The 22,468-nt window shown below is 39.6% G+C and overlaps 1 protein-coding gene across 1 annotated transcript in view; it reads right to left on the bottom strand.

Moving 5' to 3' along the window:
- Positions 1-9,994: 9,994 nt before the first annotated feature.
- LOC106096022 (uncharacterized) overlaps positions 9,995-22,468 on the bottom strand; it is a 47,352-nt gene continuing 34,878 nt past the window's right edge. Inside the window, exons 2-7 of the mRNA XM_013263530.2 lie at positions 16,487-16,770; positions 11,241-11,398; positions 10,843-11,073; positions 10,513-10,781; positions 10,348-10,448; positions 9,995-10,290 (exon numbers count right to left, since the gene is read on the bottom strand). Of these exons, the coding sequence (XP_013118984.2) occupies positions 10,396-10,448; positions 10,513-10,781; positions 10,843-11,073; positions 11,241-11,398; positions 16,487-16,770 (995 nt within the window). The 3' untranslated portion in view covers positions 9,995-10,290; positions 10,348-10,395. The remainder of the gene's footprint in view (positions 10,291-10,347; positions 10,449-10,512; positions 10,782-10,842; positions 11,074-11,240; positions 11,399-16,486; positions 16,771-22,468) is intronic.

Here is a 22,468-nt window from a genome sequence, read left to right as displayed (position 1 = left end):
GTTAGAGATTGCAAATGGGCCATATCGGTTCAGATTGAGATATAGCCCCCATATAAACAGGTCTTTCTATTATGCTTGTTCGGTTCCTAGAAGTTTTAATAACAGTTTTGACAGAATTTGGTATGTAGAATAAAATTATGCCCTTCAACTAAATTTTTAGCTTGTATACATTTTTAGCAGAATTCATGGTGATGTTGGAGGCCACCGTAGCGCAAAAGTTCCCAAGTCCGCCTATGACGCTGAACGCCTGGGTTCGAATCCTGGCGAGACCATCAGAAAAAAATTGTCAGCGGTGGTTTTCCCCTCCTAAAGCTGGCAACATTTGTGAGGTACTATGCCATATAAGACTTCTCTCCAAAGAAGTGTCGCACTGCGGCACGCCGCTCGGACTCGGCTATAAAAAGGAGGTCCCCTATCATTGAGCTTAAACTTGAATCGACTGCACTCATTGATGTGTGAGAAGTTTGCCCCTGTTCCTTTATGGAATGTTCATGGGCAAAATTTGCATTTGCATGGTGGTGTTGGGTTCCAAAGATTCGGCCCGGCCGAAATATCGAATGTTGTGAATATCGATAGTTTGCCAGTTCTACTCCAGAGCAAATGTGCTAAAACATGATGATTTGGAAACCCTTTTTGCCTGTAATGAATAAAATGCAAATTTGCCCATGAACATTACATTAAGGAACAGGGGCAAACTTTTAACATATGAATGAATGCTGTACAATTCAAGTTTGAGCTCAATGATAAGGGACCTCCTTTTTATAGCCGAGTCCGAACGGCGTGCCGCAGTGCAACACCTCATTGTGGAGAAGTTTTTACATGGTTGCCATACCAACTGGTATACCTCACAAATGTCGCCAGCATTAGGTGGGGAAAACTACCGCTGACAATTTTTATGATGTTCTCGTCAGGATTCGAACTCGGGCGATTAGCGTCATAGGCGGACATGCTAACCTCTGCGCTACGGTGGCCACCGGAAATCAGTATTTTGGGTATTTTTGTGAAAATATTCGGGCAGTATTTATTAAGAACACTTCTATCTATAAAATTAAAAAGATTTGCTATCCCGAAGAATTCGATTTTCGAAATGCCTGGCTGACTAACTTTAAGGCACTCCACGAATACACCTCTGCTCTAACCATTTGAAACTTCAAAGAAATATCTTTATCCGTTCTTAAATGGCAGATTTAGCACGATCTATCCATGTCCGTCCGTCTGTCCCTCCTTCTGTCCGTCCGTCGGTCCAATATAGTCAAGCTAGGCGCTTGAAAATTTGCACAAATACTTCATATTTGTGTAAGACGGTTTGGATTGTAAATGGGCCAAATCGGTTCATGTTTTGATATAGCTGCTATATAAACCGATCATGGGTCTTGATTTCTTGAGCTTCTAGAGGGCGTAATTCTTAAGCGATTTTGCTTAAATTTTGCACTTATCGTTTTGGTTCGACACTCAACAACTGTGCCAAGTTTACAAGTATGGTTTAAATTAGTCCATAACCGGATATAGGTGACAAATAATCCGATCTTGAGTCTTGAATTCTTGAGCTTCTAGAAGGTGCAATTCTTATCCGATTTGGCTGAAATTTTGCACGTATCGTTTGGGTATAACTTCCAACAACTGTGTCAAGTATGGCCTATATCAGCCAATACCTTAATATAGCTGCCATATAAACCGATCTCCCGATTAAACTTGTTGAGCCTCTAGAGGGAGCGATTGATATCGCATTTGACTGAAATGTTGCACATGTTGTTTTAGTATGACTTCCAGCATTTGTGCTAAGTATCGTCGAAATCAGTCTATTACCTGATACAGCCGCCATATAAATCGATCACCTGATTTGACTTATAGAGTCCTAGGCGGCGCAATTTGACTTTCTGAGCCTCTTAAAGGCGCAATTATTACTCGATTTGCCTGAAATTTTGGAGGTGATATTTTTATATGACTTTACGACATGACAAGTACGTTCCATATCGTTCAATAACTGGATATAGAAAAAGTCATTCAAAGAACTTGACAAATGCGATCCATGGTGGAGGGTATATAAGATTCGGCCCGGCAGAACTTAGCACGCTCTTACTTGTTTTTCGATCATATTACACAGATCGCCGTTTGGACACGGCATTAACCATGTCCATGTATTCCCTTTTCTTATTGGAATGTTTGTGGGAGAATTTATGTACATATACTATCTGGCCCGGTGTGGTTCAGGGAGGGTCCACCGCCATAGCGGTATCACTCTATCATCTGTGAAAATTTCATGAAAATCGTTTCAGCCGTTTTTTGAGTCTATTCGGAACAAACAAACAAAGCGCAATATTTTAACTTCTATATAACAGACTAGCCGAGTTGTATAAAATACTACTTTCTTATCAATTACACTTCTTTTAAGCTCAATGATAAGGGCCTCCTTTTATAGCCGAGTCCGAACTGCTTACCTCAGGGGGACACCTTTTGTGGAGAAGTATTTATATGACTGCCATACCAAATGCTACAGAACACCACAAATGTAGGAGGGGATAACCACCGCTGAAAAATTTTCTGGTATTCTCGGTAGGATTTGAACCTAGGCGTTCAACATAATAGGCATATCGATGCACTACGTTGGCGCATGTCGTATGATGGCATTCAATAGGTAAGGTTAGGTTATGTTGGATGTTAATCCGCCCCATGCCACTATGGACATACACCTAAACCAATAATCGGCTTGTTATGCGCCCTAAACACTATAAAGTAACCTCTAAAAAGAAAATTTTAAGTTCCGTGCTACTTACAAAATACTTAATTGTTTACAATAACACTCCTATAAGTTGGTTCATGTCTGGTATTGTGTCTCCACCTAAGTGTCGGTATCTGTTAGACGCAAAAGTCGGGCAATGGCAAAGGAAGTGCTCCAACGTCTCATCATCTTCCCCGCATGCCCTACACATGCTATCATTACTTAAGTATATAAGTAGTGCCTTACACCAGCGGTTTTTTGAGTTGCTATAAACTTAATGACGAACTTAGATAATTCCATGGTGATAGTCCTTTGGATAAGTGAGATACAGTTCCACTTGCACAAAAAACCAATAATTTATAGAATATAAAAACATGTGACATTTAGGAAGTTTCGACATACCAGTTGAGCATGTTTCATTTACGGGTTTGACATCACATTATTTAGCTTGACAGAATTGTACTGATTTAGCTTTTGGCAAAATGTACATCTATTGTAAAAATTTCTATATGCTAATACATATACAACAAGCTCCATCGTAGTTGGAGCTTGTTGGACATTGAATAAAAATGTCTTTAACATGAAAATGGTTGTCGTAAAAAATGTTCATGTTTTCTTTATATGAAAATATTTCGCGTAAATGTTCCAACAACCGAAGGAGCCGTTCCCGTCATAAAGCACATCGGATTTATAACAGTCGCTGAATGACTGCCTCTTCTGCCTTTTTCTTTTTGAATGGGGGTTACTGGTTGAAGTCAACTTTAAAAGAAGTTGTTTGCCCTGCTGACAGTGGCTGGGAAAAATATGAATAACAATTTTTGTGTGTTATATGTGGTGATAGGATTTTAATTCCTTGTATTCTTCAAATTGCACTAGTTAAGCGTAAGCAGCATAGCCATCACCACAGTTGGGTGCATGTTGTTTAAATTTATTTAAGAAAATTCTCAGGAAGCTCTTTGCTACTGCATGAGATTGTTGAGAATTGAATTTTCAAAGAAACAAAGCGGATTAGTTTGAACATACAAACTTTAGAAATTTATGATTGATTTCCAACCACTGAATTCATTTCTGGAGAATACAAAAGAGGCCACTTTTCGTTCAGCTAAATACTTGAATCGGACAGATCTCATTGAAAGCAGAAAAGACCCTCGCTTCACATAAATGAGATGTATGTGGGAACATTTACTATTTTGCATCGCTAGATCGCACATCAACAAATTTGAAGTGTTGGTCAAAATGTTGCCCTATCGATAGATAATAGAACGATTTATCCAAAATTCAATATCCAATCGGCGAGAAATATAAATGGAAAGAGGCGTGAATACTAAATTTAAGATGGATTGAAACTAGGCTTGCCAGATGGTCGGAATTGGCAGGGATTATTCCGACTTTTTGAAGTTGTCCCGACTCCCGACTATTGGGTGAAAATATGGGAAAATCCCGACTTCTGGAATCTATACAAATATTGAAAGAATTGAAAGAATAAATATAATGGCGCATGTCATTGTTATTGCTATGAAGTGCATTTTTGTGCCACCAATTTTTATGTTCACCACCATAGGATAGTGGTATACTAATCTTGTCATTCCGTTTATAACACCTCGAAATATTCGTCTAATACCCCGTAAAGTATATATATTCTTGATCGTCTCTACACTTTGAGCCGATCTAGTCATGTCCGTCCGTCCATCTGTCGAAATCACTATAGCGGTCGAACGCGTAAAGCTAGCCGCTTGAAATATTACACAGATACTTAATATTTATGTAGGTCATTGGTGATTGTAAATGGGCCATATCGGTTCAGATTTAGATATAGCTCCCATATAAACCGATCTCCCGATTTGACTTCTTGACCCCTTACAAGCTTCAATTTTTGTTCGATTAGGCTGAAATTGAGCATGTAGTGGTTTGTTATGACTTTCGACAACTGTGCCAAGCACGATCCAAATCGGTTTATAACCTGATATACCTTCCATAAAAACCGATCTTCCGATTTGAATTCTTGAGTCCTAACAAGCCGCAATTTTAGTCACATTTGTCTGAAATTTTGAATGCATTACGACTTCCAACAACTATGCCAAATACGGTCCAAATCGGTCTATAACCGGATATAGCTCCCATGTAAACTGGACTCTGCATCATCCTTGTTCAGTTCCTAGAAGCTTTAATTTTTACTGGTTTGACAGAAGTTTGGTATGTAGAATAATATTACCCTTCAACTACATTTATTTTGTATACATTTTTAGCAGAATCTATGGTGGTGGGTTCCGAAGAAACCACCTGGCCGAACTTAGAACACTTTTACTAGTTAATTCAGTAAGTTCATATGTTTATCCATGTGTATATAAGTCATCCGTCCTTCCGTTTGACTCTCTGTTAAGGCTCCTGCCTTCAATGTAGCCCCATTTGTTAAGGATCCAAAATATGGTCTAAAGCCTATAAGTGTAAGTCGACTAGCTTTCTAAATGGCCTAGATTGTTTCATGATTAGTCATACTTACTTGCAAATTTTGCCCATGAACATTCCATTAAGGAACAGGCGCAAACTTCTCACATATCAATGAGTGCAGTCCGATTCAAGTTTTAAGCTCAATGATAAAGGGCCTCCTTTTAATAGCCAAGTCCGAACGGCGTGCCGCAGTGCGACACCTTTTTGGAGAGAGGATTTACATGGCATAGTACCCCACAAATGTTGCCAGCATTAGGAGGGGGAAAACCACCACTGACATTTTTTTCTGATGGTCTCATCTGGATTCGATGGTCTCACCAGGCGTTCAGCGTCATAAGCCGACTTTAATTGGCTATGACAGAACATTTGTTCCACTAGCCGAACGTAGAATAGCGTTCCAAGCGCCTCGATCTTCTGCGCTCATTTCATAATCTCTGACACCAAGTTTCAAGGTGTCTCCCACCACTTGATCATTCCATCGGGCTTATGGTATTCCCGGTTTGCGTGAAGCACCGTATTTGTCTTCAAAAGACTTCATTGCTGGAGCTTCTTCATTCATTCTGACAACATGACCTAGCCAACGCAGCTGTTGTATTTTGAGGCGTGTAACTATGCTATCGTCCTCACACAGGTCGTGGTTCATACGTCGCCTATATTCTCCATTAACGTAAACTGGTCCATATATTTCACGAAGAATCTTTCTCTCGAACACTCCAAGCACTACCTCGTCTGCTCTTACAAGTATCCATGCCTCAGAACCACATAACAAAACTGGTAGTATCAGTGTCTTCTATAGTGAAATCTGCTTACTTAGTCCAAAGTAGCTTCTGTTTGTCAGTATTATTCTTCGCTTTATTTCAAAACTAGTGTTATTCGTTTCGGTTACGGCGGTGCCGAGGTAGATAAAGTTGCTGACTATCTCAATGTTGTGGTTCCCAATCTTCTTCATTTTCATTATCTTCTCGGTTATGCAAGGCGTTTTGAGAGTTGAAACCATCCATTTCGTCTTATCTCCATTTACTACCACACCCATTTTCACTGACCGACCTATGATATTGCTGTCATCGGCATAGGCGAGTAGCATGTGTTCTCTTGTGAGTAGTGTGCCATATCTATTCAAATCTGCATCTCATTCTCCAGCAGGATATTAAAGAGATCACACCATAGGCTGAAGAGATCTCCATGTCTGAAACCTCGTTTGGTATTAAATGGTCCGGAAAGATTCCTTCCTATTCTTAACGAGGAACGCGTATCAGCCTTGGCGCTGCACGAAATTTTTGAGGTACTATGCCATTTGATAAAAAGTACTGTACCACTATTCCTGATAGAACCGATTGGAACTACGATATCCCTGGTAACAGAAGTTACATAGACTTCTATACGGATGGTTCCAAACTAAACGACTATGTGGGCTTTGAGGTGTACTCTAAAGATCTAGAACTGGTCATATCGAAATGGTTACCTGACCACTGCATTGTGTATCAAGCGGAGATCCTTGCAATTGAGGAAGTGGTGGAATGGCTAAGATATAATGTCATTACGACGATGGCAAAAATATCTTCTCAGACAGCGGTGTTAAGCTGACAAGTAAGCTAAGTTTTCAGGACCAGGCCCAAAGGACAACGAATGAAAGATGGTCACAAAGAGGGGGCTGTGAGCATTCTAAACTTATGTGGCCTAATCTAGACTTGAAGAGGTCTACTGTTTTGGTGTCAGTGGTTAGAACAGACGTCTCAGTCATTGTGTCCGTCATGACATGTCACTGTCTAATCGGAAAACATGCTGACAGACTAAAGGTTGCCAGCAACGATTTTTGTAGAAGCTGTGAGGACTTCGAAGAAGAAGAGACTATGGAACTCCTTCTGTGTGTGTCCCGCACTAGCAGTCAGAAGGAGTTCCACTTTATGTTCTCACTAGCTGGGCCGGGACCGCTCCGCTGCCCCTTCTTTTACTTTATATAGAACAAAAGTTTCCTTGGAATATTTATTTCCGACAATTAAAGATTTTTTAGTGAAATACCATGCAAACAGTTTAACAATGTAAGTGCTTTTATCTGAATCCCATATGGTCTTTATTGGTCTACGAATTTAAGTTTGGATATAAGGTGTACTCCATTCTTAAAATACTTCATTTCAGCCCGTCTACTCATGATTTCTGATTTAGTGTTGTTTTCGGAGGAGAGGTGGTCCCCCAGATACTTGGCCCTGAAAAAATATCAGCATCGTGCTCTTCTCTCAAATACCAATTATTTAAACCCCATATTGCCATAGGCTTAAGAGGAGTTTACAGGATGAGCCATCCCCCAAACACATGGCCCCAAAATAGGTCATCAAATTCGTTTTCTAATCTTAAAAACCTTTCATTTGAGCCACATATTGGCATGGTCGAAAAATTTTTTTCCTTTGGAGGTGTTTTGTGAATGGGGTGATGCCCTAAATACATGGTCCTAAATTTGGATATCAAATACGTATTCTACTCCCAAATACCTTTATTTGAGCCCCATATTGCGATGGTCACTAAAAAATTGCTGTTTGTGGGGTATTTTGGGAAAGGGGTAGACCCCTAGAAAATTGGTTCTGAAAATGGGTATCAATTCTTGCTCTACCCCCCAATACCTTTCATTTAAGCTCCACATTGACATGGTCGGTAAATATGCCCGATTTAGGGGTGTTTTGGGGATTGGGGTGGTACCCCAAACACTAAGCCCGGAAAATATATCAGCAACGTGCTCTATTCTTATATATCTATGTATCATTTATTTGAACCCCATATTGCCATTACCGTCAATATTGGATATCAAATTCGTTTTCTAATCTCATTTAAACTCCTTATTGCAAAAGTCAGCAAACATGGCCGGTTTGAGGTATTGGCCCTAAAAACTACGAATATTTGGTTACACTGTCTTGAAGACCCAAATTGTCTTGGTGAGCAAATTCGTCCTACTTGAGGGTTGTTATGGTGGTGGGACGTCCGCTAGACAGTTGGCCCCTAATGTTGATATCAGATACGTGGTCTACTCGCACATATCTTTAATTTGAGCCCCATATTTCCATAGTCGGCAAACATGACCAGCTTGGGAGGTGTATTGTGGGATGGGCGGCCACTTAGTGAGTTGGCCTTGAAAATATATATCGGATTCGTGTTCCACTTTAAAAGCATTTTTATTTGAGCCTCATATTGCAATTGTCAGCAAATACTTACTATTTGGGTGGTGTTGTGGGGGTGGGGTGGCCCAATAGACACTTTTCCCGAATATTGATATCAAATTCGTGCTTTACTCCCGAAGACCTTTCATTTGAGCCCCATATTGCTATGGTCGTAAATTTGTCCCCTTTGGGGGATGTTTTTGGTGAGAGACGGCCCCAAACACTTGGTCCCATATTTGGATATCAGATTCGAATTCTACATTCAAATACCTTTTATTGAAGCTCCAAATTCCCAAGGTCAGCAAATAAGTCTTCTTTGGGAGGTGTTTTGGGGAAGTAGTGGACCCCCAGAAATTTGGTCCCACATTTGGATATGATATTCGAAATCTACTCGCAAACACCCTTCATTTAAGTCCCGTATTGCCTTGGTCGGTAAATATGTCCGACTTAGGGGTGTTTTGGGGGTTGGGGTGGTCCCCCTAACACTTGGTCCGACAATTGGATACAGATACGTTTTCTTATCCTAAATACCTTTCATTTGAGTCCCATATTGTCGTGATTGGTCTAAATATATGTTTGGTAGGTTTTATGGCGGCGCAGCCCCCCTAGGTACCCCATCCGAAATTTGTATACCAAATTTTTATTTTTAGGGTACACAAAATTTCGCTTAAATCGCACCACCCATCTCCGAGATCTGGCGTTTCTGAAAATTAAGGTAAGGGGGAGGGTCCGCCCCCCTTTAGATATCAAAAAATGTAGTACCCTATTTTCACCACGGGGTCATTATGCACCATCTGTGAAAATTTCAAGAAAATCGGTTCAGCCGTTTCTGAGTTTATAAGGAACACACACACATATAAACAAACAAACAAACACAAATTGATTTTTATATATAAGATGTATAGCCCGATTTTCATTCCTAGAGCCATTGCAAGCGCATTTATTGACCAATCTTCCCAAAATTTTGTCAAGGCCATCCTCGACGACTACCACAATATATGAGAAGTTTGCTTAGATTTAGATACAGCTCCCATATATATGTTCGTCCGATTTTGAGAAATATTGCAATAAAGTGCTCATTTGTTAACCCATTCTCTTGAAATTTGGCGGGACGGATTTTCTTATGACTCTCGACATTACTGGTGAATTTCATAGAAATCGGTTCAGATTTAGATATAGCTCTCATGAATATACATCGCCCGATTTTCACTCCTAAAACCATTGTCAGCGCATTTATTAACCAATCTTCTCAAATCTTTGTACAAGGACTTGCTCGACGACTAACACAATATATGAGAAGTTTGCTTGAAATCGATTCAGATTTAGATATAGCTCCCATATATATGTTCGTCCGATTTTGAGAATATTGCAATAAAGTGTTCATTTGTTTACCGATTCTCTTGAAATTTGTCAGAAAGAAATTTTTTTTTGATATTTATGGTGAATTTCATAGAAATCGACTTAGATTTAGATATAGCTGTCATATATGTAAATCGCCCGATTTTCACACCAAGAACCACTGCAATCGCATTTATTGATCAATCTTGCCAAAATTTTGCACAACGCTTTCCTCGATGACTACCATAATATCTGAGAAGTTTCCTCAAAATCGGTTTAGATTTAGATATAGCTCCCATATGTATGTTCGTTGGAATTTGGCTAATTTGCAATAATGTTGTCATTTGTCAACCGTAGTTATTAAAGTTTGAACATATGCTCGAAATGTGATCCGGATTGTTTAATAACCCATCTGATAACATCCGCCAAGGTCCATCAAAATAGGTTTAGAATTGGATATAGCCCCACATTGCACTTATAGGGTACGTGCAGGGTATTATAAAGTCGGCACCCGACTTTTACCCTTCCTTACTGGTTTGTTAATAAAAACAGATTTTGTCTATGTTTTTTGTGAATCCCGACTTATCTCTATTCATAGAGTTTTCCGAATTCGAACTGAGCGCCTTTGCAGGGGCGAACCTAAAAAATAATGAAGACCATGTTTTAAAAATTCAGAAAAAAATCTGCAAACCCCACCTGAGAAAGAAAACATAAAATAACAACTTTTTTTCTTATATCGTTCACTTATTCATTGTTTATTAGCAATTGAACATGTTTTTCAATTTTTCTTATTTCATCTGAAAAAGGGTTAAAATTTATTACAACAAATTTATTTCATTTTTTATCACTCAATTGATTTACCAATTTTTCTTATGTCCCAGCCATCAACTTTCATAAATAAACCCAAAGAGGCTTCATACAAATGGGATTTTTCATCAATTAAATCTCTTCTGGATCGTCCTTGACCACTTAGACAATGTGGACTTTGACACTTCTTTAGGCATATCTGAATATTGGCACGAAATTTTACAAACGCTGTATTGGGGAATTTAAAAGCACGAAATTTGGCTTGCAAAGTGTTGTTAGGATTCACAATGAAATTTTCAAAGAGATAGGGGTCCACTGTGCATCTGAAAGTACAAAAGGAAATTTAAATACAAGACCTGACCAACAGTTTTTGATTGACAATACCCTCTAAATAATATTGTCTCCGAGGTGGCATTGCCATCTGAAACTTCTAGGTATTTTGTATGCATTCCATAAATATTGGTAGCCTGCTGATTAAGTTTGATTTCCATAATTAAGGGAGTTCCAGGTATCACAGTTACCATTTCGTCTATAAGTTGTCCATTTTGTCGCACCTCCATGGAAATTTGGGGTTCTGGGGCATTTTCTTGCAAAGTGTCAATGACATCTAAATCGCTATACAATGAAAAGGTTAACGATAACAACTTTTTGATAAATGGTCAGCAAGAGAGTCGGAGGACTTCGTTCAGAATTGCTTATATTGTTTTTTTTTTTTAAAGAAGTTTCTTTAGCTCTGTCTAAAAAGTGCTGTTTTATTTCATTGTAGCCGTCCAAATACTTACTCATCTTCTTGAAAATCCTCTGGAAGGACATCTCTCCTTGACCTTTTAAGCTTTAGCTGATGTGCGAAATCAGGCTTTTTGTACAAGCATTTGATGGCAAACGTTTGGTTTCGATGAGGTTGTTCAAGAACAAGATTTTGATAGAAAATAACATCGTTCTGAGAATAAATAAAATTTAAATGGAGCCTAATAAATAGGATAACTAAATAAATGGGTCAATTTCTATTAAAGCCGTTAATGTTAGGAATTTGGCCAATTCTTTATGCCATTCTAGTAAGATGATGTGCCATAAGTAAAAAATTGGTAGGGTCGAATCTTTGTAGACCACCACCAAGGTAACATAAGATGGGGATATTAATCCGCCCCATGTCACTATGGTCATACACCTGAGCCAGCAATCGGATTGTTGTACGCTCTAAATACAAATTTAATTCGGCCTGGCCAAATCTTATATATCCTCACCATGGATCGCATTTGTCAATTTCTTTGCCTGCTATTTCTTTATGGGTAAACAAAGGATAGTTGATAAATATTTTTTATGATATTGGAGCTATATCAGGTTAAGAAGCGATTCAGGCAGACCAAAGTACAATTTATTGTCATCAAAAATTCAGCCAAATCGGTAACAATTGGGCCCTATAGCAAATCATATTTGTGCAAAATTTTACCGAAACTAGACTAGAACTGAGCCCTTAAGGAGTTCAGGCAGTGCAATCGGTATATCGGTTTATATAGAACCTATATCAGGTTTTGGAGCGATTCGGACCATCTGTTGAACGTCATAGTGAAAAATTTCAGCCAAATCGGATAAGAACTACGCTCTCTAGAGGCTCAAAACCGATATGACCCATTTTTACCGATATTACCCATTACAATACTTATAGGATGTATTTGTATAAAATTTCAAGCACATAGCTTTAATCCTACGAAAGCGTGCTTTCGACAGACAGACAGACGGATTGACTCGATACTTGTCTTCTCACGATCCAGATTTACCCATAGACATTTCTTCGCTCTACAGACGGTTTCACTGTTTCACAGGGTAACATAAGCGTTCCCACGCCCTTAATTTTGACAGCGTCGAACCGAAAAGTTTTGGGTTAAAAAGTTTATTGACGGCAGAACTCCGCTATAGCCAAGCATTCAAACGATGTGAATCGTGCCGTCGTCAGAGAAGCCGTTAATCTCCTTCTTACACTCCAAGACAGTGAGTGACCTTACCATCCTGGTTGTTATAGCCCTGATTGCCAGTTAACTATCCGTAAAGATGGGTTTCCAATGTATACCCCCAAACTCACTCTGTCCTTTATCTTTGATCCCATCTGTGTAGCATGCATTTCCAGATGGCTGTAACTCAGATCCGTCAATCCAAGACTATGCTGCTGATAGCAGTGCCTCTCACTCGACCTCATGTCTCGTCTCGGATTCGAAACCTCTATCGTTCTTTCCAGGTTTAATATCTTTGCCTTGATTATACCGCAATGGTATGACGCTGGTTGTTATTGCCCTGGTTGCAAGTTAACTGTCCGTAAAGATGGGTTTTCAATGTATACCCCCCAAACCCTAAACAGTTATTTCAGTCCTATAGGACAATACATTCTTGGCACGGTTATTGTAAGTCATAACAAAACACTCCTTGCAAAATTTTAGGTAACTATAAACTTCATATGATCAATATTTATATTAAAAAAAAGACATATTGTCACATTATTCATATCCCAAACTAACCAACTGACCCACTTTCATACCGACCGTTATTAGAAATATTAAAATTATGAGAACAGGTGTAAATTGCATCCAAAAATTTTCATTCCAAATATCTTGACTTTTGCCATTTTTGGCCACGACCATGACACTGTGCACCGCGAACAAATTGTTTGATGTTCCCGGTCATTCTAACCTCTTCAAAATTTCATGCAATTTGGGAAAAATAATGCATTTCTTAATTTCAAAGGTAAGTAAAAAGGCATTATATGTAAACCACTTTTCGTCATAATCCGGTGAAAATGCACAATTTATGACCCCATATTGGACTTTTAGGTAGCTTTGGTGCAGACACATCCTACTGCAGAGACAAAGAAGGAAATCTGGTAACTGAGACAGACAACATGCTGAAGATATCGAAAGAACAGCTTAGCCAACTGCTAGTGTCCGACATTGGCAGCGAAGAGGATACCACAGAACCAATCCCTGATGATGGTATAGAATGTTTACCTCCTAGTCAGAATGAGGTCCAAGTAGCAGTGGCCCGACTAAAGAACAACAAGGCAGCATTAGCCGACGGGTTACCCGCTGATCTATTTAAGACCGGAGGCGACACGCTGATAAGGAGTATGCATCAGCTTATCTGAGCAATCTGGCTAGAAGAACGCATACCCGATGATTGGAACCTCAGCATACTATGTCCCGTACACAAGAAAGGAGACAAGACGGAATGTGTCAACTACAGAGGAATAAGTCTCCTCCCCATCGCATACAAGATACTCTCCAGCGTACTGTGTGAAAGATTAAAACCTAAAGTCAATGAAATAATTGGGCCCTATCAATGCAGCTTTAGACCAGGTAAATCCACCCTAGACCAGATATTCACACTGCGCCAAATCCTGGATAAGACCCGAGAAGGACAAATCAACACCTGCCATCTCTTTGTTGACTACAAAGCCGCCTACGATACTCCTTTACGTTCAAAGGTATTTCAAGCCATGTCTGAGTTTGGTATCCCTGCAAAATTGAGAAGACTCTGCAGAATGACACTGGCCGATATGCGTTCCTCAGTAAGAATAGGAAAAAATCTCTCCGAACCATTTAATACCAAACGAGGTTTCAGACCAGGAGACTATCGTGTGATCTCTTTAATATCCTTTTGGAGAAGATTATACGAGATGCAGATGTGAATAGATATGGCACACTAATCACAAGAGAACACATGCTACTCGCCTATGCCGACGACATCGATATCATAGGTCGGTCAACTGAAGTAGTAACTGCAGCCTTTGAAAGAATCGAAAGAGAGTCAGTGAAAAAGGGTCTGGCAGTAAATGGAGATAAGACAACTCCCAAAAAGCCTTGCATAACCGAGCAGATAAAAAAAGGGGGAAATTTGGGAACCACAACTTTGAGACAGTCAGTAACTTTATCTACCTCGGCACAGCCGTAACCGAAACGAATGACACCAGTTTTGAGATTAAGCGAAGAATGATACTGGCAAACAGATGCTACTTTGGATTAAGTAAGCAGTTTAGAAACAAGGCCACCTCTCGACAGACGAAGACTACACTTTACAAGACACTGATACTACCTGTGCTGTTATATGGTTCTGAAGCATGGATACTTGTGAAAACAGATGAGGCAGTACTTGGAATATTTGAGAGATAGATTCTTCGTAAAATATATGGACCAGTTTGCGTTAAAGGAGAATATAGGCGACGTATGAACCACGAGCTGTATGAGCTGTATGACGACGATAGCATAGTAACACGCATCAAAATACAACGGCTGCGTTGGCTAGATCATGTTGTCAGAATGGATGAAGAAGCTCCAGTCTTTTGAAGGCAAACACGGTGGTATACGCAAACCGGGAAGACCAAAAGCCCGATGGAAAGATCAAGTGGTGGGAGACACCTAGAAACTTGGTGTCAGAGATTTTAGAATGAGCGCAGAAGATCGAGGCGCCTGGAAGGCTATCCTACGATCGGCTAATGGAACAAAGTTTCTGTCATAGCCAATTAAAGTAATGTAAAGTTATATCCAAATATAGACCGATCGAAAAGCCTTGCACACCTCACTGTTCCAACTTTTGGCAAAATCGGACAATAAATGCCCCTTTTATGGCCCCAAAACCTTAAATCGAGAGATCGGTCTATATGGCAGCTATATCCAAATCTAAACCGATCTTGGCCAAATTGCAGAAATATGTCGAGGGGCTTAACACAACTGACTGTCCCAAATTTTGGCGAAATCGTACAATAGATGCGTCTTTTGTCGACATAAGACCTTCAACCGAGAGATCGGTCTGTATGGCACCTATATCCAAATCTGAACCGATCTGCGCCAAATTGAAGAAAGATGTCGAAGGACCTAACACAACTCACTGTCACAAATTTTGTCAAAATCGGACAATAAATGCGCCTTTGATGGGACCAACAATTTAAATCGAGAGATCGGTCTATATGGTAGCTATATCCCTCCGATAAAGAGGGATGTAGAAAGGCCTTACACATCTCTCTGTCCCAAATTTTAGCAAAATCGGATAATAAATGTGGCTTTTATGGGCCTAAGACCTTAAATCGGCGGATGGGTCTATATGGGGGCTATATCAAGATATAATCCATCTTCGAACTTGAGCTGCTTATGGACAAAAAAAAAAAAGAATCTGTGCAAAGTTTCGGCTCAATATCTCCATTTTTAAAGACTGTAGCGTGATTTCAACAGACAAACGGACAGACATGGCTAAATCGTCTTAGATTTTTACGCCGATCAAGAATATATATACTTTATTGACTCGGAAATGGATATTTCGATGTGTTGCAAACGGAATGACAAAATGAATATACCCCCATCCTTCGGTGGTGGGTATAATAAATCGGGTGGAGACCAAAGCCATCTAGTGTCTATTATGAACTGTATTTCGTTACGGATGTTTAGAAGCTTATTACAACTCAAATTTCAGTCATGATATTTGATTCTGGACTACTAGGCGTCTTAAGTCTACGAAAAATATTTTGTCTCTGAATTTTGTTTTCAGTTTAATTGAGACCAACTTCAAGTGTTCCATCTCGAAATGTATACCGAATTTCTGTCTATGACAAGACCACTTGTTTTCTCCTTTAACATTTTATTTAAATAGGTTACAAATGAAAACTTAAAGGTGGCATTTTTCACATTCGATTGCCACATTTAGTGCGCCCGTTCTTCCTTGCATTGCTCTTTCATATCCCCGTTGCTAATGCTCATGAAAGTAATTTGACTACTGAAATTATTTCCTCAACTACAATAAAATTGTCCACATAATTATAATGTCTCCTTTTTGCGCCAAGTTGACAAAGTAGCTGGTAATTCATGAGGCCTTTCTCCTATGACTACTGTGTTTCCCAATTTCAAAGAAATCAAAAGACTTAAGAGACAAACATTTGTTCAAATTTCTGTTTGAGTTGATGATTTGATTGGCTTGTTGGTAAGCTGATGATTTTCCATTCGGCGTGGATTTGTTTTTTTTTTTGGGTTTGTTTGTCACATGACATACTTACCGACAATTTGTTTACAAGCTGTGTAAATCCACATTTGTACAAATCGCTGAGTGGAATCTTAAACATGAATCCTTTCGAATTAAACAATGGCTGGCACCTCTCTAATGGGTCATCATCATGGTGGATGCGAATATTCTGCCAATAGACAGACTGTGGCAGTAAGTGTGAGATGTTGTTGTTGTGAGTGTGCGGCTGTTGCAGCAATGGTGCCTCGCCTGAATCTGAGGTAAGCAGCAAAATCTCCACTCTAATGTGCCCCTTCGCACAATGCAGCTGGGATAGTTCTATTTGGGTTGAAAAAGAGCGCATTACAAAGAAACTATTAAAAATCGCATAAAATTTGATAAACCATAAAAATAACATTAATAAAATTTCATTTCGTTTCTTGCAGCATTTGCAAATTGTGTGAAACTTGCTTTCTTTAATTCTCAAAATCTGGCAGTCATAAAAGCTGTATGGACTTGAGGTGGAGGTTTGCTCGGTGTGAGCATTACCCAAACCCCTTCTCAGCTCCCTTTTCAATTATTATGTAAATTATATACAGACAAGAAGTAGGTAGGCTTCATAGGTGGAAACCATGAAAACTCCTCCACGAGCACACAGCCATCACCATTTCCCATGCGCTAAACAGACTCCATCAAAGCTTTGCCATAAAATGCCAGATTTGAAGAGGAAGACTTTTACTCATTGGCCAGAATAAAAAAAAAAACACCAAACACACTTCCAGCCAAAACTTTCCTCAGAACTCTGCAGGTCATTTTTGGCATTTAACTTTTTTCTGGGCTCAGACGTGCAAATGCAATGATTTGTTTATCATTTGTTCAGCAATAGCAACAGCAACCGCCGCCACCACCGCCGCAATTGAAGAATTCTGTTAATACCGTTGCTGAAGACGCTGCCCCGGGCTGTGGTACATGTGAAAATTTGTTAAGATTATACAATATTTCCACAATTTATGCAATAGGCCGATCTATGTATGGCTACAGCCATGACTGCTGATGGCCAAGGCAATGAATGGCAAAAAACTGAGATGGTGATGCTGAAGGTGACGACGGTGGCGTTGAGCTGCTTTAAAACATGAGTCACGATTACATTTCCATCTTTAAATAGAAACAATAAAATAAATCGTATTATTAACTAGAGGTTATTTGGAAAACTAGCAGCGTGCCCCAGAGGGGGGAGAGTGTCTTGAGGATTGTCTATAAAATAGCTCATGCGAGTTGTTCTGTCTGTCAGACAGCCTATGGGACCGAATTGGAATCAGAATTATGTGGAATTGAACAAAACATTGTTGCAAGGAATTAGGGAAATTGTATTTGAAAACAAGTAAAAAGGCATTAAGTTCGGCCGGGCCGAACTTTGGATACCCACCGTACATATGTAAACCACTTTTCATCAAAATCCGGTGACAAATGCATACCTTATGTCGTATAGCAGTTATATCGAAATATGTTCCGATTTGGACCAAATACTAATAAGTATAAGTCATTGTTTAATTGTGTATAACAAAATATTGGTCTTTTTAGTAGCTTTATCTAAAAATAAACCAATCTGAACCATATACGACACTGATGTCGAAAGGCTAATATAAGTTACTGTGTCAAATTTCAGTGAAATCGGATTATAAATGCGCCTTTTATGGGCCCAAAACCTTAAAGCGAGAGATGGGTCCAAATGGCAGCTATATCCAACTCTGAACCAAATTGACGAAGGATCGTGAAGGGCCTAACACAACTCACTGGTCAAAATCGGATAATAAATGTGGCTTTTATGGGCCTAAGACCCTAAATCGGAGGATCGGTCTATATGGCAGCTATATCCAAATCTGGACCGATCTGTGCCAATTTGATGAAGGATGTCGAAGGGCCTAACACAACTCATTGTCCCAAATTTCAGCAAAATCGGATTATAAATGTCCCTTTTATTGGCCTAAGACCTTAAATCGGCGGATCGGTCTATATGGGGGCTATGTCAAGATAAAGTCCGATATTGCCATCTTCAAACTTAACCTGCTTATTGACAAAAAAAAGAATCTGTGCAAAGTTTCAGCTCAATATCTCTATTTTCAAAGACTGTAGCGTGATTTCAACAGACAGACGGACGGACATGGCTAGATTGTCCTAGATTTTTACGCTGATGAAGAACATATATATACTTTATAGGGTCGGAAGTATATATTTAAATGTGTTGTAAACGGAATGATAAAATAATTATACATATGGTCTCCTGTCTTAAACTACTATCGCTTGAAAAACATTTGCCACAAAAAATTTGTTGAACATTTTAGAGAATCGAAATCTTATATATAACAAGTAAAAGCGTGCTAAGTTCGGCCAGGCCGAATTTTTTATACCCTCCACCATGGATCGCATTTATCAAGTTCTTTTCCCGGCATCTCTTCTTAATCAAAAAAGGATAAAAGAAAAGATTTGCTCTGCTATTAGAGCGATATCAAGATATGGTCCGGTTTGGACCACAATTAAATTATATGTTGGAGACCTGTGAAAAATGTCAGCCAATTCGAATAAGATTTGCGCCCTTTGGCTCAAGAAGTAAAATAGAGAGATCGATTTATATGGGAGCTGTATCGGGCTATAGACCGATTCAGACCATAATAAACACGTATATTGATGGTCATGAGGGTATCCGTCGTACAAAATTTCAGGCAAATCGGATAATAATTGCGACCTCTAGAGGCTCAAGGAGTCAAGATCCCAGATCGGTTTATATGGCAGCTATATCAGGTTATGAACCGATTTGAACCATACTTAGCACAGATGTTGGAAGTCGTAACAAAATACTTCGTGCCAAAATTCACTCAAATCGGATATGAATTGCGCCCTCTAGAGACTCAAGAAGTCAAGACGCAAGATCGGTTTATATGACAGCTATATCAGGTTATGAACCGATTTAAACCATACTTGGCACAGTTGTTGGATATCATAAAAAAACACGTCGTGCTAAATTTCATTCCAATCGGATAAGAATTGCGCACTCTAGAGGCTCAAGAAGTCAAGACCCAAGATCGGTTTATATGGCAGCTAAATCAAAACATGGACCGATATGGCCCATTTACAATACCAACCGACCTACACTAATAAGAAGTATTTGTGCAAAATTTCAAGCGGCTAGCTTAACTCCTTCGGAAGTTAGCGTGTTTTCGACAGACAGACGGACGGACAAATGGACGGACATGACTAGATCGACATAAAATTTCGCGACGATCAAGAATATATATATTGTACTTTATGGGGTCTCAGACGAATATTTCGAGCAGTTACAAACAGAATGACGAAATTAGTATACCCCCCATGCTATGGTGGAGGGTATAAAAATCAATTTGTGTTTGTTTGTATGTTTGTATGTTTGTGTGTTCCTTATAGACTCAGAAACGGCTAAACCGATTTTCTTGAAATTTTCACAGATGGTGCATAATGATCCCGTGGTGAAAATAGGGTACTACATTTTTTGATATCTGAAGGGGGCGGACCCTCACCCATTACCCTAATTTTCAGAAACGCCAGATCTCGGAGATGGGTGGTGCGATTTAAGAGAAATTTTGTGTGCTCTCATATAGTACCCTAAAAATAAAAATTTGGTATCCAAATTTCGGATGGGGTACCTAGGGAACTGCCCCACCCTAAAACCTACCAAACATATATTTAGACCAATCACGACAATATGGGACTCAAATGAAAGGCATTTAAGATAAGAAAACGTATCCGATAACCATTTGTCGAACCAAGTGCTAGGGGGACCACCCCAACCCCCAAAACACCCCTAAATCGGACATATTTACCGACCATGGCAATATGGGACTCATATGAAAGGTATTTGCGAGTAGAATACGAATCTGTTATCCAAATGTGGGACCACGTTTCTGGGGGTCCACCCCTTCCCCAAAACACCCCCCAAACAGGACTTATTTACTGACCATGGGAATATGGGGTTTAAATAAAAGGTATTTGATTGTAGAATTAGAATCTGATATCCAAATATGGGACCAAGTGTTTGGGTGGCCGCCTCTCCCCGAAAACCCCCCGAAGGGGACACATTTACGACCATAGCCACATGGGGCTCAAATGAAAGGTCTTTTGCAGTAAAGCACAAATCTGATATCAATATTCGGGAAAAGTGTCTATGGGGCTACCCCAACCCCACAACACCACCCAACCCCAAAAACACCCCTAAAGCAATATGGCACTCAAATGAAAGGTATTTCCGAAGAGAATACGAATCTGATATCCAAATGTGGGACCACGTTTCTGGGGGGTGGACCCCTTCCCCAAAACACCCCCCAATCAGGACTTATTTACTGACCATGGCAATATGGAGCTTAAATAAAAGGTATTTGAGTGTAGAATTCGAATCTGATATCCAAATACGGGACCAAGTGTTTGGGGGGACGCGTCTCACCAAAAACATCCCCCAAAGGTCACAAATTTACGACCATAGCCATATGGGGCTCAAATGAAAGGTCATTGGGAGTAAAGCACGAATCTGATATCAATATTTGGGAAAAGTGTCTATGGGGCCACCTCACCCCCACAACACCACCCAAATAGTAAGTATTTGCTAATTTTTGCAATATGAGGCTCAAATAAGAGGGTTTTAAAGTTGAACACGAATCTGATATATATTTTCAAGGCCAACTCACTGAGTGGCCGCCCATCCCCCAAAACACCCCCAAGCCGGTCATTTTTGCCGACTATGGAAATATGGGACTCAAATAAAAGATATTTGGGAGTAGACCACTTATCTGATTTCAACATTAGGGACCGACTGTCTAGGGGACGTCCCACCACCATAACAACCCCCAAATAGGATGTATTTGCTCACCAAGACAATTTGGGTCGTAAAGAGAGTGGAACTAAATATTTAGAGTTTTTAGGGCCAATAACCACAACCGGACATATTTGCTGACTTTTGCAATAAGTAGTTTAAATGAGATTTGAATACGAATTTGATATCCAATTTTGAGGCCAATGGCAATATGGGGTTCAAATAAATGATTTATAGATATATGAGAATAGAGCACGTTGCTGATATATTTTCCAGGCTTAGTGTTTGGGCGACCACCCTAATCCCCAAAACACCCCTAAATCGGCCATATATACCGACCATGTCAATGTGGAGCTTTAATGAAAGCTGTTGGGGGGTAGAGCAAGAATTGATATTCACTTTCGGGACCAATTTTCTGGGGGTCAACCCCTTTCCCAAAATATGGGGTTCAAATAAATGATATATGGATATATGAGAATAGAGCACGTTGCTGATATATTTTCAGGGCTTAGTGTTTGGAGGACCACCCCAATCCCCAAAGCACCCCTAAATCGGCCATGTTTACCGACCATGTCAATGTGGAGATTAAATGAAAGGTATTGGGGGGTAGAGCAAGAATTGATACCCACTTTCGGAACCAATTTTCTGGGGTCTACCCCTTTCCCAAAATACCCCACAAACAGCAATTTTGTTAGTGACCATCGCAATATGGGGCTCAAATAAAGGTATTTGGGAGTAGAATACGTATTTGATATCCAAATTTAGGACCATGTAAATTTGGAAAAAAAGGAAAAAAATTTTTCGACCATGCCAATATGTGGCTCAAATGAAAGGTTTTTAAGATTAGAAAACGAATTTGATAACCTATTTTGGGGCCATGTGTTTGGGGGACGCCTCATCCTGCAAACTCCTCTTAAGCCATTGACAATATGGGGTTTAAATAAATGGTATTTGAGAGAAGAGCACGATGCTGATATTTTTTCAGGGCCAAGTGTAATTGTCGAAAATAAATATTGCAAGGAAAACTTTGTTCCATATAAAGTGAAAGAAGGCGCAGCGGAGCGGGCCTGGGTCAGCTAGTATATATATATATATTAGCCGAATATCTTATCGTCATTATGGCTTTTGCAATCATAGCTTTAAATTGTGTACTTATAATTTGGTTATAAGCATAATAATGAAATATTTGTGGTTTGTTTA

Source organism: Stomoxys calcitrans, chromosome 5 (genome assembly GCF_963082655.1).
Source record: "Stomoxys calcitrans chromosome 5, idStoCalc2.1, whole genome shotgun sequence".
In the NCBI taxonomy this organism is placed as follows: Eukaryota; Metazoa; Arthropoda; class Insecta; order Diptera; family Muscidae; genus Stomoxys; species Stomoxys calcitrans.
This window is presented reverse-complemented; position numbering and strand designations above follow the sequence as displayed.